The sequence below is a fragment of the Salmo salar genome, chromosome 12 (genome assembly GCF_965601325.2).
Source record: "Salmo salar chromosome 12, fSalSal1, whole genome shotgun sequence".
In the NCBI taxonomy this organism is placed as follows: domain Eukaryota; kingdom Metazoa; phylum Chordata; class Actinopteri; order Salmoniformes; family Salmonidae; genus Salmo; species Salmo salar.
In genome coordinates, this window is record NC_138302.1 from 87,966,583 (window position 1) to 87,988,265 (window position 21,683).

Consider the following 21,683-nt stretch of genomic DNA (forward strand, 5'->3'; position numbering starts at 1 on the left):
ATCTCTTACTGAAGCATGCACAGAGGATTCAGGTTACCCTACATCTCTATAGCCCCCAGTGTTAGTTGGAAAATATAGTTTTAAGAGTTAGTCTACCATATCTTGTGCTTGACCAGCTTTAGGGAGTTTATGGAATGAAAAATGGCAAAATGTATGGTTGACCAGAAAAAGTGATTACAGCACAGAAATGAATAGTAATATCATGGTATAATACTTATTATATATTTAGGCCTGTTCAACATTTTAAAAATACATTATCATGGTATAATTATTATTGTTTCAGGGTAAAACACCAAATAGGCTACTCTGTGCTATAGGGGTAATATGAACAGTATAACAGAGACCCCCATTTTCAACACTTATCCTCAAATCCTTTACATTTGAGAAGTAGCCTATTGATGAGAGATAAAAAACACTGAGCGTCAAGCAATGAGGATGTTTGCTACCTGAAACCTCCAATGACTGATTTTGATTTCCAGTCACAAAGACCAATACGATATGCGAACCCCCTGACCCGTGCCTTCAAAGAGCGGACCTGTACAATTTACAATGTATACATCTGCGAGAATTCAGAGCATGATGGGCATTGTTTGTTGAGAATTATTTAATTGTATCCATTAAATGCCGCTTCTTTCTTTCCACTCCTGATCACATACTGTAAATCTGTGCCTTGAAATTATGGTACAGACAGTTGACTTCCTGCCACACCAAAGGCTTGTCAAATATGTCACTACAATTACGCATAATCTGCTGAACCACGTTTATATCGCGTAAATATTCAAAATTAACATATCTATATTTGTACTTTTGTAGGCCTATTTCTGAAAATCTGCTTAAAACGGACCGCTTCAGTGAAAGCAATTCCTAGCTTGCAGCACCCAGAAGTGAACAGATGACGACCCGGAAGGTCTGAAGTAACTCCGACTGAAGGCAAGCAAAAATAACCTTTAATCAAATATAATAAAATCTACAATCGAGGTGTCAGGTTTGTATACATTTGTTTCCCGATTATATTCTGCGTGGCATTCTAAAAACGTTCGGCTGCCTCAATGCTGTTTTGAAAGCAGTTATTGCTACCATTTGAGTCGTCAAAAAGTTACAACAAAAAATAATACTAGTGTATTACCAATCCATTTTTGAAAATGGCAACATTCTAGTTCAATTGTGAATGTAGCACAAAGAATGCGGCAGATGAAATGCAGTTATGCTTGTTACTTCGGGAATAAATTGTGGATTTGGATAGGGAGCAGTTACCATAACGCATTGCATTTTGCAATGCATGCTTTGTGGGAAGTGTCTTATTTTTTTTATTCCTCGAGCCGGGCTATTCAAACCTGTACATCTAAGTAAACAATCATTCGAACACTTAATACAAATAAACGGATGACAAATTTGCATGCATCGAGACTCGTCTCGTTTTTAAATGTGGGATCTGTAAATGTGGGATCTGCAGAATATGGCGTCCCGACCTTACAAAAATAAGACAGGCTGCCATTTTTGTTTTCCTTTTGTCTGAAATGTTTTAATAAAACTGTCTGAGAATGTGGGAGAGGCATTGGAGCGAGGCACCAGCTAGGGGGGATTGGAGTTGCTCTGCAGTCAAAATGCACCTTATTGGATGTTTTTATGTGTTTGCATCTTAGGTTCTAAAGGTATTTTTTTTACATCTGGAAATAAAGCTGATTTACCGATAGAATAAAGGACAAGTTAAGTAACTTTTGTTTTAGTCTACAAGTCTGGACCATCCTCAAGTGATTTGTCATCCCTTGTTATATCCTAGTAATAGATCACTTTGTTTTTGAGAAAATGATTTATAGAGCAAATAATAGCCTATATTATTTTACTGCAAATGTGATGTTGGTCTAATGTTGCACGATTTATTTACTAATTTGCCGCTAATTGCCTGAAGATTAATAGCCTGCAGCCTATTCTTTTTAATGTCCTTAAAAACACGACCAGCCCTATACGTTTATATAGGCTACAGTGGTCGAATAGTTTTCTTAGTTCATCTGACTGTCTAGACAGCAATAGACAAAATGTTGAGTGCGAAACAGGAGTATTTGCGGTTTTACTGCGTCACACAACGATTCATTCAGATTGATTTCATCAGTGTTGCGGGTTTATTATAGACACATTTATTTCAGACGGCGTTTTTCAATCTCACCAGATGTTTTCAGCATGCAGCCATTTCTGCTATGACTCAAATAGTTTATAAACTGATCCACCGTGGCTATTTCACCTATGCAAAATATTGTAATGTTTCAATTGAAGACATTGCTTCCTCAATACAATTGAAATGTTTCAACATTGCATACTGTAAAAAAAAATGTTGAACCACGGTCTGTATGAATAGTTATGAGACTTCGAACAAAAGAAAAAGTAATATTGCTCTATTTGAATGGCAATTTAAGAACTACTTATACATAATAGAAATCAAGTGATATTTGCATGTGAGAAGGTTATGGGATACATTTGCTCCATTGTTGTTAACATTTTGTTGTTCCACACCTTGATGATAGGCATATCTTCGAGTGGCTCAGTCAATAACAGGATTGAAGTGTTTAATTTCCCAACATTGATCCTGGGTTCCCACAGTATGGGGCTATGTTGGATTTTACTCCAGCTGAGTATCAATTACAAACATAGTATATCAGATTGGCAAACTACCATCTGAAAAACACTCGTAATCACCTATCCTCTCTGCAGGTTTAGTTACCTGGAATAGTTAAGATAATCAATTGGATGAAATCTTACTCTCTTGCTAATGGTAATTGGTTTGAACTTTAGATTGCATACACAGTAGGACCCCAGGACATTCTAGGGACTGACTACTTTTTATAGATCTTGCATCTGGATTAGATTCAGGGCTCAGTTCTCCACCATGTCCCTGTTATCCCTGAAATAACCTCAGAAAGTCAGTTTAGTGTCCAATGACGGGATCAACCATCATACTGTACATAAGAGGAACTGATATAGACAAAGTCAAGTTACAATATGTTGGTAATACCATGATAATACAGTATACAGTCTTCAAGGGGTAGCCATGGCAAAGACTGATTTTTTTCCCAGTCTGATCAGATAGTTGAATATAGCAGTTATGCCTGTTGTAGGCTGGATGTCCATTGAGCCAATGGTTTACAAAAGAATGGCTGAGAAGAATCCCAATACAGTCACCATCAGGCATGATGCTCTACACTTTGTGTATTTGAAATGGACAAAGGACTCTCTACTTTAATATAGTTTGACACTACTCTCTGTCGCCGGAGAAGATGGCTGGTTGTCATCACCAACGTCAAACATGGCATATCAAAGACTGAGCTGTCATATGGTGGAGATAATCAACTCAAGTTTATATTCAGCTGAAGCCCAGGAGACTCAGAGTAACTCTAGGAAGTGAAATGGACACCCGTCGGCATCATTAGGGAAATATTTTCTTGGTTTAGGTTCATACGCTTGGACATATCATTTGTTTCTTTTGGCTCATGCAAATGGACTGTGCAACGCTGCTGCTAAGTCAAACAGACATCAGAATGGTGGTCTGTGCCAAAGCACGCAATATGTCATGAAAGAATTCATAAGGCTTGAAAAAAGAAGCAATGGAAAGAAAGACCTCCACAGATCTCAGACAGCTATGAGTGAGCAGCAGGCTCTACCATGGCACAAAGAGGAGGAATGCTCTTTCCCCCAAATAGTTCCAAATTGGACTTTTGCATATACAGTGGGGAGAACAAGTATTTGATACACTGCCGATTTTGCAGGTTTTCCTACTTACAAAGCATGTGGAGTTCTGTAATTTTTATCATAGGTACACTTCAACTGTGAGAGACGGAATCTAAAACAAAAATCCAGAAAATCACATTTTATGATTTTTAAGTAATTAATATGCATTTTATTGCATGACATAAGTATTTGATCACCTACCAACCAGTAAGAATTCCGGCTCTCACAGACCTGTTAGTTTTTCTTTAAGAAGCCCTCCTGTTCTCCACTCATTACCTGTATTAACTGCACCTGTTTGAACTCGTTACCTGTATAAAAGACACCTGTCCACACACTCAATCAAACAGACTCCAACCTCTCCACAATGGCCAAGACCAGAGAGCTGTGTAAGGACATCAGGGATAAAATTGTAGACCTGCACAAGGCTGGGATGAGCTACAGGACAATAGGCAAGCAGCTTGGTGAGAAGGCAACAACTGTTGGTGCAATTATTAGAAAATGGAAGAAGTTCAAGATGACGGTCAATCACCCTCGGTCTGGGGCTCCATGCAAGATCTCACCTCGTGGGGCATCAATGATCATGAGGAAGGTGAGGGATCAGCCCAGAATTACACGGCAGGACCTGGTCAATGACCTGAAGAGAGCTGGGACCACAGTCTCAAAGAAAACCATTAGTAACACACTACGCCGTCATGGATTAAAATCCTGCAGTGCACGCAAGGTCCCTCTGCTCAAGCCAGCGCATGTCCAGGCCCGTCTGAAGTTTGCCAATGACCATCTGGATGATCCAGAGGAGGAATGGGAGAAGGTCATGTGGTCTGATGAGACAAAAATAGAGCTTTTTGGTCTAAACTCCACTCGCCGTGTTTGGAGGAAGAAGAAGGATGAGTACAACCCCAAGAACACCATCCCAACCGTGAAGCATGGAGGTGGAAACATCATTCTTTGGGGATGCTTTTCTGCAAAGGGGACAGGATGACTGCACCGTATTGAGGGGAGGATGGATGGGGCAATGTATCGCGAGATCTTGGCCAACAACCTCCTTCCCTCAGTAAGAGCATTGAAGATGGGTCGTGGCTGGGTCTTCCAGCATGATAATGACCCGAAACACACAGCCAGGGCAACTAAGGAGTGGCTCCGTAAGAAGCATCTCAAGGTCCTGGAGTGGCCTAGCCAGTCTCCAGACCTGAACCCAATAGAAAATCTTTGGAGGGAGCTGAAAGTCCATATTGCCCAGCGACAGCCCCGAAACCTGAAGGATCTGCAGAAGGTCTGTATGGAGGAGTGAGCCAAAATCCCTGTTGCAGTGTGTGCAAACCTGGTCAAGAACTACAGGAAACGTATGATCTCTGTAATTGCAAACAAAGGTTTCTGTACCAAATATTAAGTTCTGCTTTTCTGATGTATTAAATACTTATGTCATGCAATAAAATGCAAATTAATTACTTAAAAATCATACAATGTGATTTTCTGGATTTTTGTTTTAGATTCCGTCTCTCACAGTTGAAGTGTACCTATGATAAAAATTACAGACCTCTACATGCTTTGTAAGTAGGAAAACCTGCAAAATCAGCAGTGTATCAAATACTTGTTCTCCCCACTGTAGAGATATTGGAATGAAAATCAATGACAGACTCTAAATGGAACATCAGGAAGCGGGGATGGGGGATATTTTGTCCCCTGTGAAAATATCGACATTCTCATAGACACTAGGCTACAGAAAGACCATATCTTTTTCAAACACCTCAACTATTTATGCAATTCTATCTTCAATCACAAAATGTTATAGGAAACTGCCAATATGCCTCTATATATACTGCTCAAAAAAATAAAGGGAACACTTAAACAACACATCCTAGATCTGAATGAAAGAAAAAGTCTTATTAAATACTTTTTTATTTACATAGTTGAATGTGCTGACAACAAAATCACACAAATAATCAATGGAAATCCAATTTATCAACCTATGGAGGTCTGGATTTGGAGTCACACTCAAAATTAAAGTGGAAAACCACACTACAGGCTGATCCAACTTTGATGTAATGTCATTAAAACAAGTCAAAATGAGGCTCAGTAGTGTGTGTGTGGCCTCCACGTGCCTGTATGACCTCCCTACAACGCCTGGGCATGCTCCTGATGAGGTGGCGGATGGTCTCCTGAGGGATCTCCTCCCAGACCTGGACTAAAGCATCCGCCAACTCCTGGACAGTCTGTGCTGCAACGTGGCGTTGGTGGATGGAGCGAGACATGATGTCCCAGATGTGCTCAATTGGATTCAGGTCTGGGGAACAGGCGGGTCACTCCATAGCATCAATGCCTTCCTCTTGCAGGAACTGCTGACACACTCCAGCCACATGAGGTCTAGCATTGTCTTGCATTAGGAGGAACCCAGGGCCAACCGCACCAGCATATGGTCTCACAAGGGGTCTGAGGATCTCATCTCGGTACCTAATGGCAGTCAGGCTACCTCTGGCGAGCACGGAGGGCTCTGCAGCCCCCCAAAGAAATGCCACCCCACACCATGACTGACCCACCGCCAAACCGGTCATGCTGGAGGATATTGCAGGCAGCAGAACGTTCTCCACGGCATCTCCAGACTCTGTCACGTCTGTCACGTGCTCTGTGTGAACCTCCTTTCATCTGTGAAGAGCACAGGGCGCCAGTGGCGAATTTGCCAATCTTGGTGTTCTCTGGCAAATGCCAAACGTCCTGCACTGTATTGGGCTGTAAGCACAACCCCCACCTGTGGACGTCGGGCCCTCATACCACCCTCATGGAGTCTGTTTCTGACCGTTTGAGCAGACACATGCACATTTGTGGCCTGCTGAAGGTCATTTTGCAGGGCTCTGGCAGTGCTTCTCCTGCTCCTCCTTGCACAAAGGCGGAGGTAGCGGTCCTGCTGCTGGGTTGTTGCCCTCCTACGGCCTCCTCCACATCTCCTGATGTACTGGCCTGTCTCCTGGTAGCACCTCCATGCTCTGGACACTACGCTGACAGACACAGCAAACCTTCTTTCCACAGCTCGCATTGATGTGCCATCCTGGATGAGCTGCGCTACCTGAGCCACTTGTGTGGGTTGTAGACTCCGTCTCATGCTACCACTAGAGTGAAAGCACCGCCAGCATTCAAAAGTGACCAAAACATCAGCCAGGAAGCATAGGAACTGAGAAGTGGTCTGTGGTCCCCACCTGCAGAACCACTCCTTTATTGGGGGTGTCTTGCTAATTGCCTATAATTTCCACCTGTTGTCTATTCCATTTGCACAACAGCATGTGAAATTTATTGTCAATCAGTGTTGCTTCCTAAAGCCTCTTGAGGATACCCTAGGATAGGGGGCGCCACAGCGCATTTTGAAAAAAAATCGTTCCCATTTTCAACGGCCTACTAATCAAACTCAGAAGATAGGGCATGCATATACTTATTATATATGGATAGAAAACACTCTAAAGTTTCTAAAACTGTTTGAATGGTGTCTGTGAGTATAACAGAACTCAAATGGCAGTCAAAACCCCGAGACCGATTGAAACAAGAAGTGGAATTCTGAATTGTGGACTTGACTTCTCATCTTTCCTTATTAATCACACCGTTAACCATGGTTCAGTGAGCACTTCCTATTGCTTCCACTAGATGTCGCCAGTCCTTTCACAGTGGTTTGAGCCTTATAGAGTCAAAACTCAGTGAATGACACGAGTTTGAAATTGGTCACAGGGGATGGGCCATCACCATTATGACGCCGGCGGCCATGTCTGCCCCCACCTTTGGAAACGGTTTTAAAGGCCATGACATCATCCCCCTCGAATCTTATTGGCTCTCTTGGTGTTAGAGGCCCTGAAGATTTATTTTATACAACGTTTGACATGTTTGAACGAACCTACATGCGCGAGGATTGCTTTTATTATGAACTTCAGAGCTGCGCTTGGAGAGAGCCATAGGACGCGCTACCAACATCAGGCTAATGGAACGTGAAGTATGGACTTTTTGACCGAAAATACATCTGTTGTGGACCTGGGATGCTTTCTGATGAAGACAACTAAAGGTAGGCGATTATTGACAATATTATAGAAGATGAGATGGTTCATGCTGTTGCGTCCAAGATGGCGCCGAGCTCTGTATATTAGCTCATTTTCTGAGTATCGCATCTCCTTTTATCGCAAAGTGTGATTACCCAGTAAAGTTAATTTAAAATCTGGTATGACGGGTGTTCTCAAGAGATATTCATCTATAAATGTTAGATTGACAATATACATTTAAAAAATCGTTATAGTATAGCAATTTATTGAAATGTAGCATTGTTTACCGGGACGCTTTTGAGGGGAAATTAGGTAGTCAACGTCAGACAGAGATGTAAAATGCTGTTTTTATATATAAATATGACCTTTATTGAACAAAAGAATGCATGCATTGTATAACATGATGTCCTAGGGGTGCCATCTGATGAAGTTTGTAAAAGGTTAGTGCTGCATTTAGCTGTTTATTGATTATATGTGATGCAAGTGGTTGGTCGGAAAATGGCTATGAAGCTGCTTTTTACGATGGACTCATCTAATATAATCTAATGATTTGCTTTTCCTGTAAAACCTTTTTGAAATCGGACGACGTGGGTCGATTCAGGAGAGGTGTATCTATAAAAAAAAAAAAAAAAAAAAAAATGTTTTACAAAAAAATTATGATATTTTTTTAATGCTAATTGGCGATATGATTTTTCGCTGGATTTTGATCCCGCTAACGGGATCAGATGCTGAAGAGGTTCCTAAGTGGACAGTTTGATTTCACAGAAGTGTGATTGACTTGGAGTTACATTGTGTTGTTTAAATGTTCCCTTTAATGTTTTGAGCAGTGTAGTTTTTGGACTAGCTCATAAGACTGTATGAAAAACATATTATGCAACCTGTCTGACTCCATCTAGACTCGGGCCTCCCATCACGTATGCTGGCTGTCATAAAGCAAACTAATTTCTTTGGCTGACCTGTCGTCATTTGAGATATCATTCATGTCCTGTTCTTGATGTATTTGGAGGAGAGAGACAAAGTGCTTATCCTGTTCCCCATGAGGCTAGCTGATGACCCCATGGTTGGGTTGACATAGAGGTGGATGGACAGTAGAAGTTCAGCTCTGAGCTGCTTACTGTCTCTGTATTATAATAAACATTTCTGCTTTCTCAGATAGCAGCTTTCAAGTGTTCCTTAACAAGCTATAGCCTATCTTGTTATGTGATTGTGTTTTCTTCGGGGAGATGCTCATCATTCAGTGTGGTGGTTAAAGACCCTGCTGACGAGCTGACAGAGGGAGAATAAAGGCCTCCTGGGTATTTCCATTCCTAGGAGACGTTCCCTGTGACTCACAAGCTTTCTCTTTGAATAATTTCTTGCTGAATTGAATCCTCTGCAACTTTTCAGCTGTCTGTGGGCAACTTTAGAAAGTTGTGACTCAGAACAGTGTGAGGAGGAAGTTCTATACTTAGCTACAGTGCATGTGGAAACAAACTTTTGTCATGGATATGGTGAAGGAAGAGAATGGGAAGTTAGAAAGTAGTTCCATTTACTTTGAAATCGTGAGGCTAGAATACAATACAATTACAAACATAAGCTCAGTATTTGGCATGTGGATAAATGGCAAGCATTAACTATAAGTCTATTGGAGATTTATAAACTATTTATAAACTCAAAGCTGAAAACATTTGCATTAATTGTATGATGCTGAATAAACTATGTTATTGCAGAGTGGCAGGTAGCTTGGCGGCAGGTAGCTTAGCGGCAGGCTAGCGGCAAGTAGCCTAGTGGCAGGTAGCTTAGCGGCAGGCTAGCGGCAGGTATCCTAGCGGCAAGCTAGTGGCAGGTAGCTTAGCGGCAGGCTAGCGGCAGGCTAGTGGCAGGTAGTCTAGTGGCAGGAAGCTTAGCGGCAGGTAGCCTAGCGGTGGGCCAATAACCGAAACGTCGCTAGTTTGAATACCCGAGCGGACAAAGTGAAAAATCTGTCGGTGCCCTTGAGCAAGGCACTTAGCCCTCATTTGCTCAAGGGGCGCCGTACTACTACGACTGACCTTGTAAAACCACACATTTCACTGCACAATAAAAACATTTCATGTTTTTGTGCAGAATATAATTTTTTATTTGGTTTGTTTTTCATAGAATGGCTGAACCTCGTTTTAATAATCCCTACTTCTGGCCTCCAACCCCCACCATGCCTGGGCAGGTGAGTACTAACTGTAGACTTTACCCTCTAACATTCAACAACAGGATTGTTAGTATACAAGAGGATGAAGAAGATGACAGTGGGCAGTAGATTGGGAAGATTTTAAATTATTATTCTAGGCAGTGTAACATTGAGACCCATGAGCAATGAGAGGTATTTTGCCTGCTTGATTGTCATGCACATTTCCATGTAAAGTACACACTATTTTTACAGATCACCTGAAGGGAGTACATAAATTATTGTAAATGTACTTAGGTTACATTGTTTGAGTTATTTCCCTTTGAGTCCATTGGAGGGAGCCAAAGCAGCACAATTGTAAGCCCACTCAAAGATGTTAGAGGAACTGAACCGAAAAACCAACTTGTCTGGTTGTGAACGGCCTATGTGGCCATAGCAGTCATAAACATAAATTATAGTCCCAAAATTGACTGGCAAGCATAAGTAGGATAACTTTGGTCACAGTCAGTATTTTCCAAAATGAGAATGTCAGATTTAACTGACTGTTCTCTCGTCTCTGTGTTGTCTACCTGCTGTCAGATGGATAATATTGTGTTGATCAACAAGATCAAGGAACAGCTGATGGCTGAGAAGATCAGACCACCCCACCTGCCGCCTTCCACAGTTCCCTCCCAACGGCAACTACTGGGGAATCCTACACAGACAGGTGGGCAGCAAGTCCAGATGTCAGTTCAGAAACTGCAGCAGATGCAACAATGTCTCCATGTCCACAGCTCGTCCCAGCCAGACATTGCCCTGCACACCCGGACGGCCTCCAGCTCAGTCGCAGGTACCCTGACCGCACCCACCTCTCCAGGCCAGACTCCATTGTCATTGACCACCATTGACTACCACCTCTCACTCAGTTAGAGATGTGCAAGAAATTCACCCATTCTCAGAGGTGGTTCATATCAGAATGCATCTCTACTGCATGTCATGCGATCACTCTCCCTCCCATCCTCCTCAGTCTCATCAAATGATTGGCACACATCCCGTCACTTTTTGTAAATTGTCTATTGTAATACTTATATTTTTCTATCCTCGATGGATGGATAGATAAGGAAAATTGTTATTGAGTCTTATGAGCCAAGGCTTTATATTTCCTGTAAAAGCATTTCTGGTAAATTCTGTGCATTTTCTGCACATCTCTAACAGGACGTATTCTTGGTGATGAAAATGTGAATCTGGACGATAAGACGGCTCTAAAAGCAAGAGGATTGTGGGAAGACTGGCATTTGCGTCAAATCATTGACCAACCCTCTAGAACGAATCACCTATCAGGTAATGACATTGTTTTGACATTTGTGCTTCCTGGCACATACATGGAAAGGAGGCAGACTTCCACAGCCTTTTTCCAGAATCCTGTACTGTTGGCTTGTAGACTAATCCAGGCCTCTCAAAATGTGACATGACTTTTGGCATATCGGTGTGATTTCAAACTACTTCAGCCAAGGAGTAGGCACAAAGAGTATTCCAATGTTGAGCGACTAACTAAAAGGGAACATGTCAATAAATCATTTTCAGCATTGTCTCTGAAAAAGTCTGTGTAATTAAAAAGGTATGTGGACACCTGCTGGTCGAACGTTCAAGAATCATGGGCATTAATATGGAGTTGGCCCCCCTTTGCTGCTATAAAAACAGCCTCCACTCCTCTGGGAAGGCTTTCCAAATTATGTTGGTACATTTCTGCGGGGACTTGCTTCCATTCAGCCAAAAGAGCATTAGTGAAGTTGGGCACTGATGTTGGGTGATTAGGCCTGGCTCGCAGTCAGTGTTCCAATTCATCCTAAAGGTGTTCGATGGGGTTGAGGTCAGGGCTCTGTGCAGGTCAGTCAGTTTTTCCCACACCGATCTCGACAAACCATTTCTGTATGGGCCGCACTTTGTGCACGGGGGCATTGACATGCTGAAACAGGAAAGAGCCTTCCCCAAACTGTTGCCACAACGTTGGAAGCACAGAATCATCTACTATGTCATTGTTATTTATTTATTTATTTAACCAGGTAGGCCAGTTGAGAACAAGTTCTCATTTACAACAGCGACCTGGCCAAGATAAAGCAAAGCTGTGCAACAAAAAACAGAGTTACACGTGGGATAAACAAAAGTACAGTCTATAACACAATATAAAACTCTATATACAGTGTGTGCAAATGGAGTAAAGAGGTAAGGCAATAAATAGGCCATAGTAGCAAAGTAATTACAATTTAGCAAATAAACACTGGAGTGATAGATGTGCAAGTGGAAATACTGGTGTGCAAAAATAGTAAAAACAATATGGGGATGAGGTAGGTAGTTGGGTGGGCTATTTACAGATGCAGCAATTGGTAAGCTGCTCAGATAGCTGATGCTTAAAGTTAGTGAGGGAGATATGTCTCCAACTTCAACGATTTTTGCAATTCGTTCCAGTCATTTGCAGCAGAGAACTGGAAGGAAAGGCAGCCAAAGTGGGTGTTGGCTTTGGAGATGGCCAGTGCGATATACCTGCTGGAGCTTGTGCTACGGGTGGGTGTTGTTATGGTGACCAGTGAGCTGAGATAAGGTGGAGCTTTACCTAGCAGAGACTTGTAGATAACCTGTAGCCAGTGGGTTTGGCGACAAGTATGAAGCGAGGGCCAGCCGACGAGAGCATACAGGTCGCAGTGGTGGGTGATATATGGGGCTTTGGTGACAAAACAGATGGCACTGTGATAAACTGCATCCAGTTTGTTGAGTAGAGTGTTGGAGGCTATTTTGTAAATGATATCGCCGAAGTCGAGGATCGGTAGGATAGTCTGTTTTACAAGGCCATGTTTGGCAGCATGAGTGAAGGAGGCCGATTCTAGATTTCATTTTGGATTGGAGATGCTTAATATGAGTTTGGAAGGAGAGTTTACAGTCCAGCCAGACACCTAGGCATTTTTAGTTGTCCACATATTCTAAGTCAGAACCGTCCAGAGAAGTGATGCTAGTCGGGCGGGCGGGTGCGGGCAGCGATCGGTTGAAGAGCATGCATTTAGTTTTACTAGCATTTAAGAGCAGTTGGAGGCCACAGAAGGAGTGTTGTATGGCATTGAAGCTCGTTTGGAGGTTTGTTAACAGTGTCCAAAGAAGGGCCAGATGTTTACAGAATGGTGTCGTCGCCGTAGAGTTGGATCAAGGAATCACCCGCAGCAAGAGCGACATCGTTGATATATACAGAGAAATGAGTCGGCCCGAGAATTAAACCCTGTGGTACCCCCATAGAGACTGCCAGAGGTCCGGACAACAGGCCCTCCGATTTGACACACTAAACTCTGAGAAGTAGTTGGTGAACCAGGCGAGGCAGTCATTTGAGAAACCAAGGCTGTTGAGTCTGCCGATAAGAATGCAGTGATTGACAGAGTCGAAAGCCTTGGCCAGGTCGATGAAGACGGCTGCACAATACTGTCTTTTATCGATGGCGGTTATGATATCGTTTAGTACCTTGAGTGTGGCTGACGTGCACCCCTGACCAGCTCGGAAACCGGATTGCACAGCGGAGAAGGTACGGTGGGATTCAAAATGGTCAGTGATCTGTTTGTTAACTTGGCCATTGTATGCTGTAGCATTAAGATTTCCCTTCACTGGAACTAAGGGGCCTAGCCCAAACCATGAAAACAGCCCCAGACCATTATTGCTCCTCCACCAAACGTTACAGTTGGCACTATGCATTGGGGCAGGTAGCGTTCTCCTGGCATCCGCCAAACCCAGATTCGTCCGTCTGACTGCCAGATGGTGAAGCGTGATTCATCACTCCAGAGAATGCATTTACACTACTCCAGAGTCCAATGGCGGCGAGCTTTACACCACTCCAGCCGACGCTTGGCATTGCGCATTGTTGATCTTAGGCTTGTGTGCAGCTGCTCTGCCACGGAAACACATTACATGAAGCTCCCAACGAACAGTTCTTGTGCTGACATTGCTTCCAGAGGCAGTTTGGAACTCGGTAGTGAGTTTTGGAACCGAGGACAGACAATTGATATGCGCTTCAGCACTCGGCAGTTCCCTTCTGTGAGCTTGTGTAGTTTACCACTTCGCGGCTGAGCTGTTGTTGCTGTTAGACGTTTCCACTTCACAATAACAGCACTTACAGTTGACAGAGGCAGCTCTAGCAGGGCAGAAATTTGACGAACTGACTTGTTGGAAAGGTGGCATCCTATGACGGTGCCCCATTGAAAGTTACTGAGCTCTTCAGTAAGGCCAACATACTTCCAATGTTTGTCCATGGAAATAGCATGGCTGTGTGCTCAATTTTATACACCTGTCAGCAACTGGTGTGGCTGAAATAGCTGAATATACTAATTTGAAGGGGTGTCCGCATACCTTTGTGTATATATAGTGTATATATTCAGTCTTGCATTACAGTTTTCTGTTAAATCTAGTTTGTAAGTCATTTTCACCTCGACTTGCCAGGTCTGGCACTTTCCTCTCGAACTGGCAACCATAACACCTCCGTCACTCTGACCACACCCACCTCCAACAGCCAGAGCCGGCTAGGCGGAGCCCTCTCGCCTCATCATGTCCTCTCCAGCTTGGCCAGTGGCCCTGGGATGGAGCAAATCAAAAGTAACGGGGGCCTTGCTGGACTGCTGGGGCGAGGGCGTAAGAAGATAAAAGCCGAGAACAGTGGTGGCCCTCTGTTGGTGGTGCCTTACCCAATCCTCGCTTCAGGCAACAACCAATCCTGCCACACCATCATCCCCAAAGAGGGAAAATGCTACAGGCATGAGCACACATTACACTTTTATAGACTGCTACATGTTGATTTCACTCCAAATGTCTTACTGTCATATTGATTGCTTACCGTGTCTTTTGCGTGTGTGTTTGCACAGGTGTAAATTGTGCCCACTGACCTTCTTCTCCAAGTCAGACATGCAGATCCACTCCAAGTCCCACACAGAGGTCAAGCCGCATAAGTGTCCCCACTGCTCCAAATCTTTCGCCAACGCATCCTACCTGGGCCAGCACCTCCGCATACACCTGGGCGTCAAACCTTATCACTGCTCTTACTGTGAGAAATGCTTCCGCCAGCTCTCCCACCTGCAGCAGCACACCAGGTCAAATCTATGGACTTATTTGATCACAAGTTTGATAGTGTTTTCATGTACTCTATAAAGATCTGTATAGGTGCTCTACCAGGAACACCAAAAAGGAAAATAAGTCGTATAGTGTGGTGATGTATCTTTCCCAGAACCCTAACGCTTGAAGGGATAGATTCTATCTACCTGCAGTTGTTTTGGCGGTGTCAGAGGTGGAACTGTGTTAGAACTGTCATGCACTGAGTCGCATGAAGATAAATCCTATGCAGTCTTGATTATAAGATGGCACAGGAATGTGAGTTGTAATCTACACCTATAAGGCTGATAGAAACCATCATTGTTTTCTTTAATGATTTTCAATTGGAACATCTTTATTTCTATATTGCCTACACTTTCTCATTCTGAACAAACGTGAGTGGGACTCACCGATTTTGACAGCTCCGACACGCCAAATCATCAGCTACGGCCGGTTAATGGCTTGATCTGATTGAATCTAGTCCTACGTTTATTTACCCTAGTGTTATTTGCCTTTATAGATTATATCAAAAAGGAAGTGATGTATCTTTCCAAGAACCCCTTCATGTGTTATGTTTTTACCCTGGTGTTAATGACTTACCTTTATAGATGCCTTTTTTTCTATATTTCGAGAGAGAGAGCGAGAGCGAGAGCGAGAGAGATTCAAATCCGGCCTACTGCCCTATGTCGACATGTGTGCCGGATGCTGCAGCCTCATTTACTATATATACACACTATATCTTTTACAGAATTCACACTGGGGATCGGCCCTATAAATGTGCCCATCCAGGTTGTGAAAAAGCCTTCACCCAGCTCTCCAATCTGCAGGTATTTTCAGTTAAACTCATGCTCAGGTTCTAGTTTTGAAGCATTGATGCTGGGTTCTTTACCGCTGTGGTTGGCATAAAAAGTTTCAACTTTGTCACAATTGGTTTAACAGTAGAGGAGCACATAACATATCAAATCCACAGTCAAAGACAACAATGCTATTCATTCCTCATATTTCACACACATGCTATTATACCTGAAATTATTGACAACCTTTGTAAATAATTGTATTTTTACTGTAGTATGTTTTAGATTTTGAACATTACATATTCAGCATGATTTTCCTCCATTTTGGTCAGATGATGGCCTGGTTTGACAGGAAGTGTTTCCCCACCCTGAATGTCTAGACAAATACAGTTCCAGTCAAACGTTTGGATACCTACTCATTCCAGTGTTTCTTTATTTTGACTATTTTATACATTGTAGAATAATAGTGAAGATGTCAAAACTATGAAATAACACGTAGTATGTAGTAACCAAAAAAGTGTTAAACAAATCAAAATCTATTTTATATTTATCATTGCTCAGGTTAAGACCCAGATGCAGACAATAGGCAGATAATAAGTTCTGAGACTAGTACTATAAACTCAGCAAAAAAATAAACATCCCTTTTTCAGGACCCTGTCTTTTAAAGATAATTCGTAAAAATCCAAATAACTTCACAGATCTTCATTGTAAAGGGTTTAAACACTGTTTCCCATGCTTGTTCAATGAACAGTTAATGAACATACACCTGTAGGAAGGGTATCACATGAGGGAGGAGGATGTCTTCCCTGTAACGCACAATAACTCCTGAGACACTCCATCAGCTGAGTCTCTTCCAGGCATAAACTCAAAACGGATGTCATTCAGTTCTTTCTTCAAGTTTCTCAACCTCAACACCAGGCTGATGGGGACTTTGGTGGTGGAGGAGGCAGCGGGGTCGTTAAGACACAAACAGCTTACAGACGGTAGGAAATTAAGGTCACAGTTATGAAAACTTAGGACACAAAGAGGCCTTTCTACTGACTCTGAAAAACACCAAAAGAAAGATTCCCAGCGTCCCTGCTCATCTGTGTGAACATGCCTTAGGCATGCTGCAAGGAGGCATGAGGACTGTAGATGTGACCAAGGCAATAAATTGCCATGTCCGTACTGTGAGATGCCTAAGACAGCGCTACAGGGAGACAGGACGGACAGCTGATCGTCCTCGCAGTGGTAGACCACATGTAACAACACCTGCACAGGATCGGTACATCCGAACATCACACCTACGGTACAGGTACAGGATGGCAACAACAACTGCCCGAGTTACATCAGGAATGTACAATCCCTCCATCAGTGCTCAGACTGTCCGCAATAGGCTGAGAGAGGCTGGACTGAGGGCTTGTAGGCCTATTGTAAGGCAGGTCCTCACCAGACATCACCGGCAACAACGTCGCCTATGGGCACAAACCCACCGTCGCTGGACCAGACAGGACTGGCAAAAAGTGCTCTTCACTGACGAGTCGCGGTTTTGTCTCACAAGGGGGGATGGCCGGATTTGTGTTTATCGTCGAAGGAATGAGTGTTACACCGAGGCCTGTACTCTGGAGCAGGATCGATTTGGAGGTGGAGGGTCCGTCTTGGTCTGGGGCGGTGTGTCCCAGCATCGTCGGACGGAGCTTGGCGCCATTGCAGGCAATCTGAATGCTGTGCGTTACAGGGAAGACATCCTCCTCCCTCATGTGATACCCTTCCTGCAGGCTCATCCTGACATGACCCTCCAGCATGACAATGCCACCAGCCATACTGCTCATTCTGTGCGTGATTTCCTGCAAGACAGGAATGTCAGTGTTCTGCCATGGCCAGTGAAGAGCCTGGATCTCAATCCCATTGAGCACGTCTGGGACCTGTTGGATCGGAGGGTGAGGGCTAGGGCCATTCCCCCTAGAAATGTCCGGGAACTTGCAGGTGTCTTGGTGGAAGAGTGGAGTAACATCTCACAGCAAGAAATCGCAAATCTGATGCAGTCCATGAGGAGGAGATGCACTGCAGTATTTAATGCAGCTGGTGGCCACACCAGATACTGACTGTTACTTTTGATTTTGACCCCCCACCCCTTGTTCAGGGACACATTATTCCATTTCGGTTCGTCACATGTCTGTGCAACTTGTTCAGTTCATGTCTCAGTTGTTGAATCTTGTTATGTTCATACAAATATTTACACATGTTAAGGTTGCTGAAAATAAACGCAGTTGACAGTGCGAGGACGTTTCTTGTTTTGCTGAGTTTAGTTCAAGGTGCATGCAAAAGGTAAGTCAAGGCAGGCAAAGGGTCGTAATACAAATCAGAGTCAGGCAGGTACAGGACGGTGGGCAAGATCAGGGTCAGGACAGGCAGAAAGGTCAGAACTGGGAAGACTAAGAAAAACTAGAGCACAGGAAACACGGGAACACGCTGGTAGGACTTGACAGGACAAGATGAATTGGCAACAGACAAAACAGAAAATGCAGGTATAAATACACAGGTGATAATGAGGGGAGATGGGAGACATCTGGTGCGGCGTGGAGACGAGCACAAAGACGGGTGAAACAGATCAGGGTATGACAATGAGATTCTTCAAAGTAGCCATTCTTTGACTTGATGACAGCTTTGCACACTCTTGGCATTCTCTCAACCAGCTTCATGAGGTAGTCACCTGGAATGCATTTCAATTAACAGGTATGTTAAAAGTACATTTGTGGAATTCTTTCCTTAATGCGTTTGAGCCAATCAGTTGTGTTGTGACAAGGTAGGGATGGTATGCAGAAGATGGGTCTTTTACCAAATAGGGCTAAGTTCATATTATGGCACTTTGAAGAAGCTAAAATCTAAAATATATTTTGATTTGTTCAACACTTTTTTGGTTACTACATGATTACATGTGTTATTTCATAGTTTTGATGTCTTCATTATTATTCTACAGTGTAGAAAATAGTAAAAAATAAAGAAAACCCCTTGAATGGACACACCTACTCAAACTTTTGACTGGTACTGTAGGTCTGTGAATAATTGTATAATCTCTGTGTCCGTCTCTTTCCCTGCCCCAGTCTCACCAGAGACAGCACAACAAAGACAAGCCCTACAAGTGTCCAAACTGCTACCGTGCCTACTCGGACTCAGCCTCATTGCAGATTCACTTGTCTGCGCATGCCATCAAAAACGCCAAGGCCTACTGCTGCAGCATGTGTGGCAGAGCCTACACCTCAGTGAGTAGGCTATAGTGCAGCATGTGTGACAGAGCCTACACCTCAGTGAGTAGGCTATAGTGCAGCATGAGCTGATGTTTTCACAGGATGTGAGAAACCATGCAACGCTGTTTGCAATTGACCGTTTTTTGGTTTCCTCATTCTCAGGCAATAAGAACAAATGTTGTCAGATCATCACTCAACAGTGTCACTTTAGTGAAGCATGTATACCTCTTTGTCTGCTGAGCCTCGGTGTTGACTGAACCCTTCTTTGTTTGTCTTCAGGAGACCTACCTTATGAAGCACATGTCTAAACACACGGTGGTGGAACACCTGGTGAGCCATCACTCTCCAGTCTCCCAATGTCCCCATACAGATCTCCCTCATCTGAGCAATTCACCCTGACACCCTACCCCTGACCCTCATGGAGGAACCCCCATCACTCTCCACAGAGGACAGTCTCCCAATGTCCCCATACAGATCTCCCTCATCTGAGCAATTCACCCTGACACCCTACCCCTGACCCTCATGGAGGAGCCCCGTATAAGGTCACCCCTCCACTTAAGCGTAATCAATCCTAAATATTGGCCTTTGTTTGTTTTCCCCTGTGCGGGTTCCAAAAATGTTCCAGACTGTATTTGTACCTTATCAAAAGGTGCCAAGACTCTTTTTTTTATTTTTATTTTTTATTTCGTCATCTGTGGTTGGGGAATGTTTCAGACATCCAAAAAAGATTTTACAACACTTTCAGGCCTCATGGTGGAGTAAAACCCTTTTTGGCCTATGCTAAGACAATAAAAAGCATTGCTCCAGGCAGCTAAAAACATTTACCCTAGGTGTTATAAAGCATTAAATGACCATTTTTATATTGTTATTCTCCCTTTACTCTTAGCAAAAGTATATTTGCAATGAGAACTTTGTCTTCCTTTTAGTCAGGCCAAGAAGATGAATAGCTAAATCATTTATTCAAGCATTTCTTGTACCACTCCTAATGTCAATGTTTGCATCATTTTGTTACTTAAAAAGAAAATGTTCTCAAGTAAGCTTTATCACATTTAAGTATGTCTTTTAGACAACAATGCACACTAAATACTTTCCAATTGGAGGGTCAATACCTATGTTTTATTGTTGTAGTTGTATTTTTTTTATCTTGTTATTGTCCATGGTATTAAAAAGTAAACTGTTCAAGGCTATCCTGAAGAGCACTAAAATATATTTTGAATCTGATGCTGGTATTTGTATTAACTTCAATATTTTGGTTTGCTGAATTAATAAGCACTGCCATGTATTGAAGAAATGAAATAGTCCACTATGGAACTGACACAGTGTATTCAGACCCCCTCCCCTTTTCCACATTTTGTTACATTACAGCCTTTTCTAAAATGGATTAAATAAAATCTACACACAATACCCCATAATGACAAAGCGGAAAAAGGCTTTTAGAAATTTTAGCAACTGTATTACAAATACAAATTATTCAGACTCTTTGCTATGAGACTCGAAATTGAGCAGAGGTGCATCCTGTTTCCATTGATCATCCTTGATGTTTCTACAACTTGATTGGAGTACACCTGTGGTAAATTCAATTGATTGGACATGATTTGGAAAGGCACACACCTGTCTATATAAGGTCACACAGTTGACATTGCATGTTAGAGCGAGAACCAAGCCATGAGGTCGAAGGAATTGTCCGTAGAGCGTCGAGACAGGATTGTGTTGAGGCACAGATCTGGAAAAGAGTACCAAAAAAATGTCTGCAGCATTGAAGATCCAAGAACCATGTTGCCTTCATCATTGTTAAATGGACGGAGTTTGGAACCACCAAGAGTCTTCCTAGAGCTGGCTGCCCAGCCAAACTGAGCAATCGGGGGATAAGGGCCTTGTTCAGGGAGGTGAACAAGAACCCGATGGTCAATCTGACAGAGCTCCAGAGTTCCTCTGTGGAAATGGGAGAACCTTCCAGAAGGACAACCATCTCTGCAGCACTTCACCAATCAGGCCTTTATGGTAGAGTCGCCAGACAGAAGCCACTCCTCAGTAAAAGGCACATGACAGCCCGCTTAGAGTTAGACTCAGACGATGAGAAACAAGATTCTCTGGTCTAATGAAACCAAGATTTAACTATTTGGCCTGAATGCCAAGCGTCACGTCTGGAGGAAACCAGGCACCATCCCTACAGTGAAGCATGGTGGTGGCAGCATCATGCTGTTGGGATGTTTTTCAGCAGCATGGATTGGGAGACTAGTCAGGATCAAGAGAAGGATGAACAGCGCAAAGTACAGAAACATCCATGATGAAAATCTGCTCCAGAGTGCTCAGGACCTCAGACTGGGGTGAAGGTTCACCTTCCAACAGGACAACGACCCTAAACACACATTCAAGACAACGCAGGACTGGCTTCTGAATGTCCTTCAGTGGCCCAGCCAGTGCCCGGACTTGAACATCTCTGGGGAGACCTGAAAATAGCTGTGCAGCAACGCTTCCATCCAACCTGACAAAGCTTGAGAGGCTCTGCAGAGAAGAATGGGAGAAACTCCCCAAGTACAGGTGTGCCAAGCTTGCAGCGCCATACCCAAGAAGACTTGAGGCTGTAATCGCTGCCAAAGGTGCTTCAACAAAGTACTGAGTAAAGAGTGAATTCTTATGTAAAATGTAATATTTCAGTTTTTATTTTATTACATTTGCACACATTTCTAAACGTTTAACT

The 21,683-nt window shown here is 43.2% G+C and overlaps 1 protein-coding gene across 3 annotated transcripts; it reads left to right on the forward strand.

The window, feature by feature from the left end:
• Positions 1 to 721: 721 nt before the first annotated feature.
• LOC106565706 (zinc finger protein 362) lies at positions 722 to 20,169 on the forward strand. Of its 3 annotated transcripts, none has more exons than XM_014133100.3 (9): positions 722 to 985; positions 9,849 to 9,912; positions 10,450 to 10,699; positions 11,065 to 11,190; positions 14,320 to 14,629; positions 14,739 to 14,963; positions 15,710 to 15,788; positions 18,839 to 18,997; positions 19,262 to 20,169. In XM_014133100.3, the coding sequence occupies exons 2-9, from the start codon at positions 9,850 to 9,852 to the stop codon at positions 19,379 to 19,381; spliced, it is 1,332 nt and encodes a 443-aa protein (XP_013988575.1). In that variant the 5' UTR covers positions 722 to 985; position 9,849; the 3' UTR covers positions 19,382 to 20,169. The 3 variants fall into 3 exon arrangements, with proteins under 3 accessions (XP_013988575.1, XP_013988577.1, XP_013988578.1); XM_014133102.3 differs by having other exon boundaries at positions 722 to 930; XM_014133103.3 differs by lacking the exon at positions 722 to 985 and adding an exon at positions 1,534 to 1,706.
• The last annotated feature ends 1,514 nt before the right edge of the window (positions 20,170 to 21,683 follow it).

Coding starts and splice junctions, on each gene's coding strand:
- LOC106565706 (XM_014133100.3), top strand. CDS start 9,850: ATGGCTGAACCTCGTTTTAATAATCCCTACTTCTGGCCTCCAACCCCC. Junction 11,191..14,319: donor TAGAACGAATCACCTATCAG/GTAATGACATTG, acceptor TCGACTTGCCAG/GTCTGGCACTTTCCTCTCGA. Junction 14,964..15,709: donor CACCTGCAGCAGCACACCAG/GTCAAATCTATG, acceptor TATCTTTTACAG/AATTCACACTGGGGATCGGC.